The 13,105-nt window shown below is 39.2% G+C and overlaps 1 protein-coding gene across 3 annotated transcripts in view; it reads right to left on the reverse strand.

The window, feature by feature from the left end:
- Positions 1–6,904: 6,904 nt before the first annotated feature.
- The window catches only part of RTCA (RNA 3'-terminal phosphate cyclase), a 28,612-nt gene continuing 22,411 nt past the window's right edge, over positions 6,905–13,105 (reverse strand). For 2 of the 3 annotated variants that reach the window (XM_025996566.2, XM_025996568.2), the window contains 2 exons: positions 11,731–11,835; positions 6,905–7,328 (listed from right to left, as the gene is read on the reverse strand). In XM_025996566.2, coding sequence (XP_025852351.2) covers positions 7,227–7,328; positions 11,731–11,835 — 207 coding nt within the window. In that variant the 3' untranslated portion in view covers positions 6,905–7,226. The remainder of the gene's footprint in view (positions 7,329–11,730; positions 11,836–13,105) is intronic. The other variant, XM_025996567.2, reaches the window with a different exon arrangement.

The raw sequence follows: 13,105 nt of genomic DNA on the forward strand, positions 1-13,105 counted from the left end.
TGTATCTTGGTGGGTCAGAAAACATCGAATTCAGCTCAGGTCATGATCTCAGGGTCTTGGGATGGAGCCCCCCATCAAGCTCTCTGCTCAGCAGGGAACTGGCTTCTCCCTCTTCCTGCTGCTCCCCCTGCTTGTGCTTTCTATCAAATAAATAAAATCTTTATTAAAAAAAAAAAAAAGAAAGAAAGAAAACATCCAATTCATCTTGGGAAGCTCTGGTCATATGGTCTCTAAATGTCTCAGATCAGAAATTCGGTCTCTACCATGGCCTAGTAGCAAACCAAGAGCAGTTTCTGAAAAAAATAGTTATCTATTCCAAAACGCTAAAGGCCTGTATTCTACTAGTATGACTTTTGTCATGGCCATACCAAAATAGCGTCCAATGATCCCTGTCTCCTTGAGTAATCCCATCCACTTCAGTAGAAGCTGGACTAGTGGGTTGCTTCTAATAGAATATGGCAGAAATGAACTATCACTTCTAAGACTATGTTATAAAGACTTTGGTTTCCATTTTGGGGGCTTTCTCCTGCTTTCTCTCCCTCACTTCCCCTCTCTCTCCACTCACACTAAGAAAACAAGCTGCTTTGTGAGAAGTCCTGTGGGAAGTCCTATGTGGCATGGCAAGGAACTGAAGCCCTGTTTATCTGCCTGGGAGGAACTGAAGCCTGCCCACAATCATGAGTGAGGTTGAAAGTGGATACTTAACTCCGTTCAAGTCTTGAGATGACTGTAGCTCCACCCAGTGGTTGGCTTGATTGCAAACTCAAGACACCAGGAGCCAGAACCACACACCTAAGCTGGTCCCATATTCCTGACCGACAAAAAATTATGAAATAATGTTTATTGTTTTAAGCTGCTAAGGTTTGAAGCAATCTGTTATGCAGCAACAGATAAATATAATGACTATCTGTGGACTTACGGATGTTTTACACAATATTCTCTTCTGATCAGAGAACTCATTTCTCAGCTAAAAAAGTATACCAATAAGGTCATTCCCATTGAGTGTGCTGGTCTTGCCATATGACATCCCTCAGAAGCAGCAGAGCTGAAAACAGCCTAGTGGAGATTCAGTTACAGTGCCAGTTGGGAAACAACACTCTGAAAGGTTAGAGCACTTAATCCTACAGGATGTGGGCTATTCTTGGGACCAGAGACTAATACAGGGCATCCTTTCTCCCATAGCCAGAATACATGGAGCAAAGGGTAGAAGTGAGAGTGGCTCTTCCACTACTACAGTTCGTTACAGTCTCCCAAATTTCGCTTCCCATCCCCAAAACTCTGTTGCTGGCTTAGAGGTTTTAATTCCTAAAGGAGAAATACTTTCCGTCAGAGGTCATGACAATGGCTCCAAAGAACTGGAAGATGAGACTTCCACTGGCCATGGAGAGCTTCAAGTGTTACGGAAATAACAAAGGAGGGAGCACTGTTTTTGCTGGAGCGATTGCTCCCAACTAAGGGTAAACTGAGTGACTGCTCTAACACTGGAGACAGAGAGGGACTATGTCTGGAGCCCAAGATCTTCTCTGAGGCACCTCTGAGTACTCTCAAATCCAGTAGTGAAACTTACGGCAAATCTACAGCAACACATTAGACCACAAAGGTTTAGAGCTTTTGGGAATGGGGGGTTGGATTACCTCCACCAGGAAAAGAACCCTGACTGGCTGCGGTGCCTGATGAGTGTAAAGGGAACATAAAGTGTATAGCAGATATGACTGTAGCAGTTATGAAAATGTTCTTCCGGGGATCCCTGGTTTGCTCAGCGGTTTGGCGCCTGCCTTCAGCCTGAGGCACGGTCCTGGAGACTAGGGACCTGAGACAGTCCCGCGTCAGGCTCCTGCATGGAGCCTGCTTCTCCCTCTGCCTGTGTCTCTGCCTCTCTCTCTACGTCTATCATGAATAAATAAATAAAATCTTTAAAAAAAAAAGTTCTTCATTGCTTGTTGTGTATATATTGACATATATTTACTTCCTTTTCTCTACCCCCTCATCATCCCGCTTCATTTTGAATGAGGACCATTATTGGTGATTAACTTTACGATTTACTCTGTATGTTATAGAATATTCAGATGGGATTCAATAAAAGAGAAATAACATCACCCAGAGATGGCTATGGGGACTGTTGGGACTTTGGGCCTTTTTTCTTTTGAGGAAGATGATAGAAATATCATTGTAAAAGGGATGGTTATATCCTGCTAGGCAAAAGCAAAGAGACATTAGTGTTGTTGTAAGACAGAAACACGTAAATGGATAATGAATGACCAAAATGATAGGTCCTGCTATTTAGGGTCTCTCAGCTCCAACTGTTCCTTTCAAAACTCTGTCCAACTGTTTCCATATGTAAATTATGATTTCCAGACTGCCATGCCCAGTGGCTTCTGGTTAGGTTCTGCAAAAGGAAAACCAGGTGGACCGTGGAAGACAGGACAAAGGAAAAGGACTCTTCTAATTCCCATCAGGATTGCTCCAGCAAAGCGGCAGCAAACCATGGCCTCAGGCCTCATTCCACTTGCCCTGCCACATGCTCTGTGGTGCTTTCTTGGCAATAGCCAACATTAGCCCCACTGTACTCCCTCACCTGCGGTGCCAAGCCGTGTGCACCTGTCTGGATGCACCCCTCTCCCGAGAGTCTGAGTACCAACTGCAATGCTCTTGCAGTCTCATCACCAGCTAAAATGTACCCCTTCTGGGGAGATCTGATCATCAGTCCCAAGAGAACACCTCCTTCAAATTCACAGGCTCTGGTGACTCCAGTTATAATTGCCAGGGTTCTCCAGAGAAACAGAACTGATAGGTCTTATACATACATGAACAAAGGAGAGAACAAGAGACAGAGATTTACAGGGGCACAGAAGTCCCACAATCTGCCATCTGCACACTGGGGACCCAGGAAAGCCAGTGGCGTAGTGTTTTTTGTTTTTTTTGTTTTGTTTTGTTTTGTTTTTTTAATATTTACTCATGAGAGACACAGAGAGGCAGAGACACAGGCAGAGGGAGAAGCAGGCTCCATGCAGGGAGCCCGATGTGGAACTCGATCCTAGGTCTCCAGGATCACGCCCTGGGCTGAAGGCGGTGCTAAACCGCTGAGCCACCCAGGCTGCCCCAGTGGCGTTGTTTAAAGGCCTGAGAGCTGAAGAGCCAGAGGTGTAGATTCCAGTGAGAAGAGCTAAGAACTGAGAACACTCAGACTGATGCCTTGGGACCAACATTTAGGCACGTAGGGAATTCAACCTTCCTTTGCCTTGTTCTACTCAGGTGTTCAGCAGATTGGACAAGGCCTACCACATTGGAAGGACCAGACTCAGTTCACAAATTCAGATGCTAATTTCTTCTGGAAATCCCCTCACAGATATACAGAGAAATGCTCTCTTACCAGTTATCTGGCACCAAAATTTTTCATCACAAGTTTCTTTTTAAAAAAACAAAAGATTTTGCTTATTCACAAGAGACAGAAGAGAGAGAGGCAGAGGCAGAGGGAGAGCAGGCTCCCTGCAACCCAATACGGGACTCTATCCCGGACCCTGGGATCACGACCTGAGCCAAAGGCAGACGCTCAACCGCTGAGCCACCCAGGTTCCTAAGTTTCAATTGTTAGAGCAAAGAATCTCATTTCATTTTATAAATATGGCCATTTTCAAATAAAAATATTCCACCACTCTCAAATTTGTCCACTGGACTCTAAATGCTATAACTATTTGATATCCACTATCTCCATGAAAAGAAATACATTCCACTTCCCTCATAATTTTATGTTTTTATGCTTAAAAGTCTACTTTGTCCTATTTTTCTGTAATGAAAATATACATATTAATTTGCATTGTTTTAAAACTTTCAGGAAACACAAGACTCTTAAAAATGTTAAAAATTTCAGGACACCTGGACGGCTCAGCAGTTGAACATCTGTCTTCATTTGGCTCAGGGCATGCTCCCAGAGTCTTGGGATCGAGTCCCACATCGGGTTCCCTGCAGGGAGCCTCCTTCTCCCTCTGCCTACGTCTCTGCCTCTCTGTCTCTCATGAATAAATAAAATCTTAAGAAAAAAAATGTTTTAAATTTCTCTTGGCTTAATTACAATTAGTATTACTATAGAGTTGAGCATAACAAATACATGTTTTCATGAGAGACTCCTAACTCTGAGAAACGAACAAGGGGTACTGGAAGGGGAGGTGGGAGGGGGGGGTATGGGGGGACTGGGTGACAGGCACAGGCCCCACAAGGGCACTTGACAGGATGAGCACTGGGTGTTATACTGTATGTTAGAGAATTGAACTCCAATAAAAAATATTAAAAAAACAAAAAAAAATACATGTTTTGAAATATTAAATATAAAAGTAAAATCTTATGGATATAGATCTCTTAATGATAATGTTTTTTTTTTAAGTTTTTTTTTTTTTTTTTTTTGAGACAAGAGAGAAAGAAAGAGAAAGAGAGGAGAAGGGGCAGAGGGAGAGAGAATCCCAAGCAGGTTTGATACTCAGCACAGAGTCCAACTCAGGGATCGATCTCAAATGCTGAGATTATGACCTAAGCTGAAATCCAGAGTCAGATGCTCAACCGAGTCACCCAAGTGCCTCACATTGATGATCTGCTTTTAAAAATTAGATCATGGGAGCACCTGAGTGGCTCAGCAGTTAAGCATCTGCCTTTGGCTCAGGTCGTGATCCCAGGGTCCTGGGATCAAGTCCCACATCAAGCTTCCCATGAGGAGACTCTTCTCTCTCTGCTTAGGTCTCTGCCTCTCTGTAAATAAATAAATAAAATCTTTAAAAATAAAAAGATAAAAAATTAGATCATGTATATCTATGGTACTGGGACGAGGTAGAGCTCACTGGAAATCAATTGCAAAAAAAGGTTATCAAGCAAATATGAGGCTTAAAATATATATATTAATAATTACAGGGATCCCTGGGTGGCGCAGCGGTTTGGCGCCTGCCTTTGGCCCAGGGCACGATCCTGGAGACCCGGGATCGAATCCCACGTCGGGCTCCCGGTGCATGGAGCCTGCTTCTCCCTCTGCCTGTGTCTCTGCCTCTCTCTCTCTCTCTGTATGACTATCATAAATAAATAAAAAAAATAAAAATAAAAAATAAAAAAAATAATTATGTGCATATTTATAGAATATTAAAAATATATAGATGCTAAAACACACACCATATGGTAGGAATGAATAGAAAGTGAAGAATTCATAAATCCTAAGCAATAAACTCTCAAAGTTAGAAAACAGATTTAAACTTTCTGTAGCCTTTGGCAAAGCTAATGAAAATATTTCTCCTAATAATCAGAAAAATGTTTTATTTAAAGATATGAGATTGACCTGTGGAAAGTAAACACTGATGTTTTCATTTCCTTACTTAAAATCATGCAAATATATAAAATAAGATGCAAGTTTGTATCTTTTTAGAGACTAATATTTCAAGTTGTCCCTTTATATATACTCTGGGGAAGGCACTGCTGTAAAAAATAGGATGGATAAAAAATACACTTTCCTTTTGTAAAGAGGAAGAACAGCAGTTGTGAGAAAGAAGCTAAAAAGGAGAACCTGCAAAGAACTACCTTGACAGCAGGCAACACAGTTTTGGGAGAAAGTACATATTTTAGCAGAGAAATTTAGAAACAAATTTCCAAAAAAAAATTGTATTTTTTACAGTAAAAAACTACTGTAATGTGCGAACTTGGAATTCATGGAAAGGCTTTGTGAAACTCAAGTGCTATGAATACCCATTTAAAGGCTACTGGTTTATTTTATTTTTTTAAATAAATTAATTTTTTATTGGTGTTCAATTTACCAACATACAGAATAACACCCAGTGCTCATCCCGTCAAGTGTCCCCCTCATTGCCTGCCACCCATTCACCCCCACCCCCCGCCCTCCTCCCCTTCCACCACCCCCAGTTCATTTCCCAGAGTTAAGAGTCTTTATGTTCTGTCTCCCTTTCTGATATTTCCCACACATCTCTTCTCCCTTCCCTTATATTCCCTTTCACTATTATTTATATTCCCCAAATGAATGAGAACATACACTGTTTGTCCTTCTCCGACTGACTTACTTCACTCATGAAGGCTACTGGTTTAAAGAATATTCTTAACAACCACTGTACATATAGCATCAAATCAACAGAATTATTTGTATTCAGAAGTCTTAATACAGATGAACTTATAAAATGTATCTACTTAGTGAGAACATAAATAGCAAGCCAATACTATTATCACATCTTTAGAACAAATGGAACCCAACTGTCTGAGGCCACAAAAAATCACTGATAACATAATGATGATCATGTACATGGGAGTTAATTTCATTCTATACAGACTAATTCAGCACTTTCTGAATGTATTATAATACCATCCCCTAGATCTAGATCTTATATTATGTTTTAATCATCACTGGATAAAGTCCAAAACAAAACCAAGTTTCAAAAACTTCTTCACTGTATGTATATTACAGGACAGCATATTTAGCTGATACACCAAACCAGTTTCATTTGAGTCACAACCTCAGCTGCCTACAGGGAACAGGAAGTAATCTAAATGTGGAAGTAGACTAGGTATAAGATAATAGAAACTGATGAAAAGCACATTCTGTTCTAAAGGTGCTCAATTATTTTTTAATTAGATTTTTAATCTGTTCAATGTTTTGAAAGCCAAACAAAAACATACGTAGGCTGAATTTAGACAAATATACTAGGGTGCAAATTTTGCAATCCTCATTGTTTGGATTTCAAAACATTCCACAGATTCAAAATCAATATTTACCAAGTACCCACAAGAAAGAAGGTACATATAATTGGAATGAGAAAATGCTTATTAAGTGTTATTGTTCCAAGTACCTGTGCAAAAAGTTGTTTCATTATACTTTACATGAAGCTTCAGTAAAGTGATTAGAACCAGACACAAATTACAGACCAAATTTACATCCTTGACTTAATTTATTATATAAAAAAGAAAAACACACTTAGGGTGGAAAGAATACTCCATCTCAATACTTTAATATTGAAATCAGCCATCATACATACTCATCAACTCTCATATTTCATTGTCCTTATCTTAGGAGATAGTCAAAGTGAGATTAATTTGATGAAGCATTCTCCGCAAATCTACAACAGTCTATACTTCATCTCCATATTTATGTCAGGTCCTTTAATAAGTTACTTCTTCTTCGTTGTTTTCTAGTATTTATGAAATGAATTAGTGCAATACATCATTGAAGTATTATTTAAAAGGCAAATATCCTATAGATAGGGATTTGTCATCCCAATTCCTTGGCACTCAATAATATAAGCATCTTTAGCTGCATCTTCTTCATCTTCTGATTTCTTCACAGAGAATTTAGCCTGAAACCAGAAAAGTACTTAGTACATAAACAATATGAGGAGAGATGGAGAGCCCATACATCCAACTTAAAAAGGCAGATAATTAATATCAAACTCATTTTTTTCTTTCTTTTTTTTTTTTTTTTAAAGATTTCATTTATTTATTCATGAGAGACACACAGAGAGAGAGATGCAGAGACATAGGCGGAGGGAGAAGCAAGCTCCATGCAGGGAGCCTGACATGGGACTCAATCCCAGGTCTCCAGGATCAGGCCCAGGGCTGAAGCAGCGCTAAACCGCTGAGCCACCCTGGCTGCCCAAACTCATTTTTCTGAAGCAGCTAGACGCACAAAGATCAAATGACTCATGAGAAATTCAGTAGCCTGGATATAAAATATTTTCCTCCAGAACCAGGATTCTCGTTCAGAAATAATACGTACTTGTGCAGTTCTGTCAGAATATACAGCCTCAGCCCCACTCCATATCCACTGAATCAAAATCCCCAGGACATTTACAAGCTAGGCAATTATCATCTTTAAAATCTTAACTGTTGGGGACGCCTGGGTGGCTCAGCGGTTGAGCGCTTCCCTTCTGCCCAGGGCATGATCTTGGAGTACCCAGATAAACTCCCACGTTGGGCTCCCTGCATGGAGCCTGACTCTCTCTCTCTGTGTCTCTCATGAAAGAACAAATAAAATCTTAACTGTTAACTATAACATACCTTCACTACCTTCTTCCTAAATTTTTTTCTAAAACATGGCACCAAAGCGTTTATACTTCTACTTTGTCAAGTATCAAGTTTTTAATTTCCCTCAAATTTTTCTTGCTAATTGAATTCCCTAAATATGCTATTAAAAAAAAAAAATTTAGTTCAAAAAGAAAGGTGAGGGGAGGCCCTTCATCTTTATTGGGCTTAACATTGTATTTTTTACTGGTTAACTAATTCAAGTTTGGCTTTGAAATATATGATCTCTGGGGATCCCTGGGTGGCTCAGCGGTTTAGAGCCTGCCTTCAGCCCAGGGAATGATCCTGGAGTCCCAGGATAGAGACCTTCATAGGGCTCCCTGCATGGAGCCTGCTTCTCCCTCTGCCTGTGTCTCTTCCTGTCTCTCTCTCTCTCTCTGTGTCCCTATATCATCTCTATCATTATATTCTGGAAACATGATTTTTTTAAAAAAAGCTACTGTGTTCATTCTAACAAAGCAATTAAAATAAAAACAACTGAGTATATTGAATCTGTAGCAAAGGGAATTCAAATATGCCTAAAACCTTAGGATTCTATGAAACACAGTTTGAAAACCATTGTTCTGGGGCCCTGTTGAATAGTAATATTCACAAATTACTCCAGTTTCAGTATTATGTGGCAGTGTACTGATATACACTAGACACTGAAAATTATTGTTGAATGAATAAACATTGAATCCTAAGCTATATATTCAAATTATTTATGTAATTATATATGTGCATATATATATATATTTCACATTGTAAGCATTACATAAATAACCAAGGAAATCATTTCTAACCTATATATAAACATACTGAAAACTACAAAAATTTAAAGTTGGAAGGAGTCTTAAGGGACTATGTATCAGTCTCTGATTTTATAGATCAGTTATCTGCAGAGAGGCACAGAAAGATCAAGCTGCTTGCCCCGAATCACTCAGTTAAAATACAACAAAGCTGAACAAGAAACCAGAACTATAAATGCCAATTCACAGCACTTTTCACTTGTATTCATTTCAAATAAGATGTGTCTACTATATGCGAAGTACTGTAAAATGACTATATGAATATAACTTGGTCCCTACTATCAAGGAGATCATAGTCTACAAAGACAGACAACAGTTACAAATACAGCACTAATGGAAAAATAAAAAATACAGTCAACTATCTCTCGACATCAAATATAATTTGCCTGTAATTCCTATTAGCCTTTTCCTACAATTGAGCCAAAATTTACCTATGCTTTTTTTGTTTTAGACTTATTTATTTTATTTTATTTTATTTTTTTAAAAAGATTTTATTTACCTATTCATAGAGACAGAGAGAGGCAGAGACACAGGCAGAGGGAGAAAAGCAGGCTCCATGCAGGGAGCCCGATATGGGACTCGATCCCAGGTCTTCAGGATCACGCCAAGGGCTGCAAGCGGCGCTAAACTGCTGCGCCACCAGGGCTGCCCTTACTTATTTATTTTAGAAAGAGAGAGAGAAGAAGCAGGAGGGGGAGAAAAAGAGGGAAAGAGAATCTCAAGTAGACTCTGCAATGAGCTCAGAGCCTCAGGTAGGGCTTGATCTCATGACCATGAAATCATGACCTGAGCCAAAACCAAGAGTTGGACACCACAATGCTTCTTATCTATGCTTTCTAATAATAAGAAAAAAGATATATATTCTTAAAAATCATACAAATAAACTGTTGGGAGTAAGGCAAAGTGACTTTGTGCTTAGTATACTTCTATAATTTTTTTTTTAATTTTTGAATTTTAGATTTTCTTTAATAGTATTACTTTTATAATTTTAAAAAATACTTAAGGTCAGCACCTTCATAAAATTCTGAGTTATAAATTTTATATCACTTTATGAAATTACAAAGATTACAGCAAATTGGAAATATGCAGCATTACTGAAAAAGGCAAGAAGTGAAGCTGTATGCATTCAGTGGAAAAAAAAAAAAATTACAAAGAGAAACACTTTTAAGAGGATAATACCTAAATGTCAACAGTGCTTTTGGGCAAAAGGGAATTATGACAAGATTTTTCCCCTTGTTTTCCAAATTTTCTCTAAGGAAATTGTATTAGTTACAGATGAAATATACATATTAGTCATTTTTAAAAATTAAAATAGGGATCCCTGGGTGGCGCAGCGGTTTGGCGCCTGCCTTTGGCCCAGGGCGCGATCTTGGAGACCTGGGATCAAATCCCACATCAGGCTCCCGGTGCATGGAGCCTGCTTCTCCCTCCGCCTGTGTCTCTGCCTCTCTCTCTCTCTCTGTGACTATCATAAATAAATAAAAAATTAAAAAAAAAAAAAATGGGATCCCTGGGTGGCGCAGCGGTTTGGCGCCTGTCTTTGGCCCAGGGCGCGATCCTGGAGACCCGGGATCGAATCCCACATCGGGCTCCCGGTGCATGGAGCCTGCTTCTCCCTCTGCCTGTGTCTCTGCCTCTCTCTCTCTCTCTGTGTGACTATCATAAATAAATAAAATTAAAAATAAATAAATAAATAAAAATAAATAAAAATTAAAATTAAAATGCTATAGAAAGGGTACAAATATGAGCTTATATAATACCAAACCCTATTTCACTAAAAATTGTCAATCTACTCATAAAAGTTAAGAGGGCTGTTGTTAAAATTTCAGCATATATTCCATTCTACCATAGAATCACAAGAAAATAAAACATTTAAATGTTATATTAATATTTAAGTTTATGGGCAACTACAAATTCCTTATGATTTAATTTCATAATTCTCATCAAAACTTATCTTTTTTGTTTTTTTTATATTTTTAAAGATTTTATTTATTTATTCATGAGAGACACAGAGAGAGAGAGAGCCAGAGACATAGGCAGAGGGAGAAGCAGGCTCCCTGCAGGGAGCAGACATGGAACTCAATCCCAGATCTCCAGGATCAGGCCCTGGGCTGAAGGCGGTGCTAAACCGCTGAGCCACCCGGGCTGCCCAAAACATCTTTATCCTGCAGGCAGTACCATACGTGAGCTCTGATGTATGCTTTCCTGAATTTGCTCAAAGTCCAGCTCTGCCCCTAAGAAACTATATGGTCTTGAGTAATTAATTTAATTCCTCTACCTCATTTTATTCACATGCAAAATGAGAATAATAAAGAACTATCTAGGCAGCCCAGGTGGCTCATTGGTTTAGTGCCGCCTTCAGCCTAGGGCCTGATCCTGGAGACCCGGGATTGAGTCTCACGTCGGGCTCCCTGCATGGAGCCTGCATCTCCTTCTGCCTATGTCACTGCCTCTCTCTCTCTGTGTCTCATGAATAAAAAAAAAAAAAAAAAAAAAAAAATGGTTATGCAGAAGGGCACCTGGGTGGCTCCATCAGTAAAGCATCTGATTCTTGGTTTTGGCTCAGGTTGTGATCTTGGGGTCATAGGACTGAGCTCCTTATTAGGCTCCATGCTCAGCAGGGAGTCTGAGTTCCTCCCTCTCCTTCTGCCCATCTCCTAGCTCTTGTGCTTTCTCTCAAATAAATGAATCTTTAAAAATAAATAAACAAATAATAAAACGGTAATGCAGAATAAGATGATGCAGGTAAATTACTGAATTAGCTCAATGTCAGCCACACAGGAATTACTAGGTGAGGGATAGCAATTATGATTAAGTTTTTTGTTTATTACAATCTGACCCAAAATTGGCTACAATAAAAATCAATTACTCTTTCTAATGGAATACTCACCTTTGCTAATTGTTCAGCAAAATGTATAGCTGTTTGTGTATGGAGTGTAACTGGTCCTGTTTTTATTCTGGAAACTCCACAAGCTAATGCCATGAAAATGATCAACTATTAAAAAAAAAGAAGAAAAATTTCATACATTTACTAACATTTGGAGTTAAAATTCTACTGCTTACCACATGAAAATACCATTAGAAATCAAAACAGCTAAGAGAATTTCTACTTTAGGTTTCCAGAAGTCCTAAGATAATAGAAAACCTGTGTCAGCCAAAGTCTGTGGTATGGTACAGAAATGCTTAGTAGCAGTTGTCAACATAGATTTTCTAAAATCGGGACGCCTGGGTGGCTCAGTGGTTGAGCATCTGCCTTCAGCTCAGGGCATGATCCCGGAGTCCCAGGATCAAGTCCTGCATTGGGTTCCCTGCAGGGAGCCTGCTTCTCCCTCTGCCTATATCTCTGCCTGTCTCTCTCATGAATAAATAAAATCTTAAAAAAAAAATCAATGTTTAAGAAAAAAATATAGAGTTAAAAGTTAATATATTTAATCAGACTGCCTCAGCAAGCTGGAATATATGACTAACTTTTTCCAGTCTCTAAAATTACAACATTTTAACAGGTAAATAAATACACTAATACAGAATTACTTGGAGTATAGAGTACACCTAAGAAGGAAGAGACTAGAAATAAGGGAAACTGTTTAAGGAACTAGTTAAGGGGTCGATGGGAGGAAGGGTGCCTATCTAGCACAGACAGAGGAGCACATAACTCTTTATCTTAGGGTTGTGAATTCAAGCCCCACATTGGGCTGTAGAGATTACTTAAAAATAAAATCTTAAAAAAAAAAAGAAAAGAAAGAAACTGGTTAAGAAATCCTGGAGAAAGGGGATCCCTGGGTAGCTCAGCAGTTTAGCACCTGTCTTAGGCCCAGGGCGTGGTCCTGGAGTCCCGGGATCAAGTCCCACATCGGGCTCCCTGCATGGAGCCTACTTCTCCCTCTGCCTGTGTCTCTGCCTCTCTCTCTCTCTGTGTCTCTCATGAATAAATAAATAAAATCTTAAAAAAAAAAAATCCTGGAGAGAATATTTCTTAATGTAGATTGCTGGTCTGAGATTAAGGAGAGAAAAGTGTGGTAGAAAAAACAGGAAATCTATCAAGACAGTGGACCATAAGAAGATCTCACTTGGAAATATTCACTAGCATGTGGTAGATGTGTTAAGTTTGAGAGGTCTACGACATGTCCAAGTGGAAATGCTTACAGTCACAAAATATATGAATATGGAGTTAAGGAGAAAGGCCTGAGCTAGATATAAATTTGTGAGTTGTTTGTACAACAATGCTTATATTTTTACAGATGGTATGTAAGCTATGAGACTGGACA

The sequence above is a fragment of the Vulpes vulpes genome, chromosome 3 (genome assembly GCF_048418805.1).
Source record: "Vulpes vulpes isolate BD-2025 chromosome 3, VulVul3, whole genome shotgun sequence".
In the NCBI taxonomy this organism is placed as follows: domain Eukaryota; kingdom Metazoa; phylum Chordata; class Mammalia; order Carnivora; family Canidae; genus Vulpes; species Vulpes vulpes.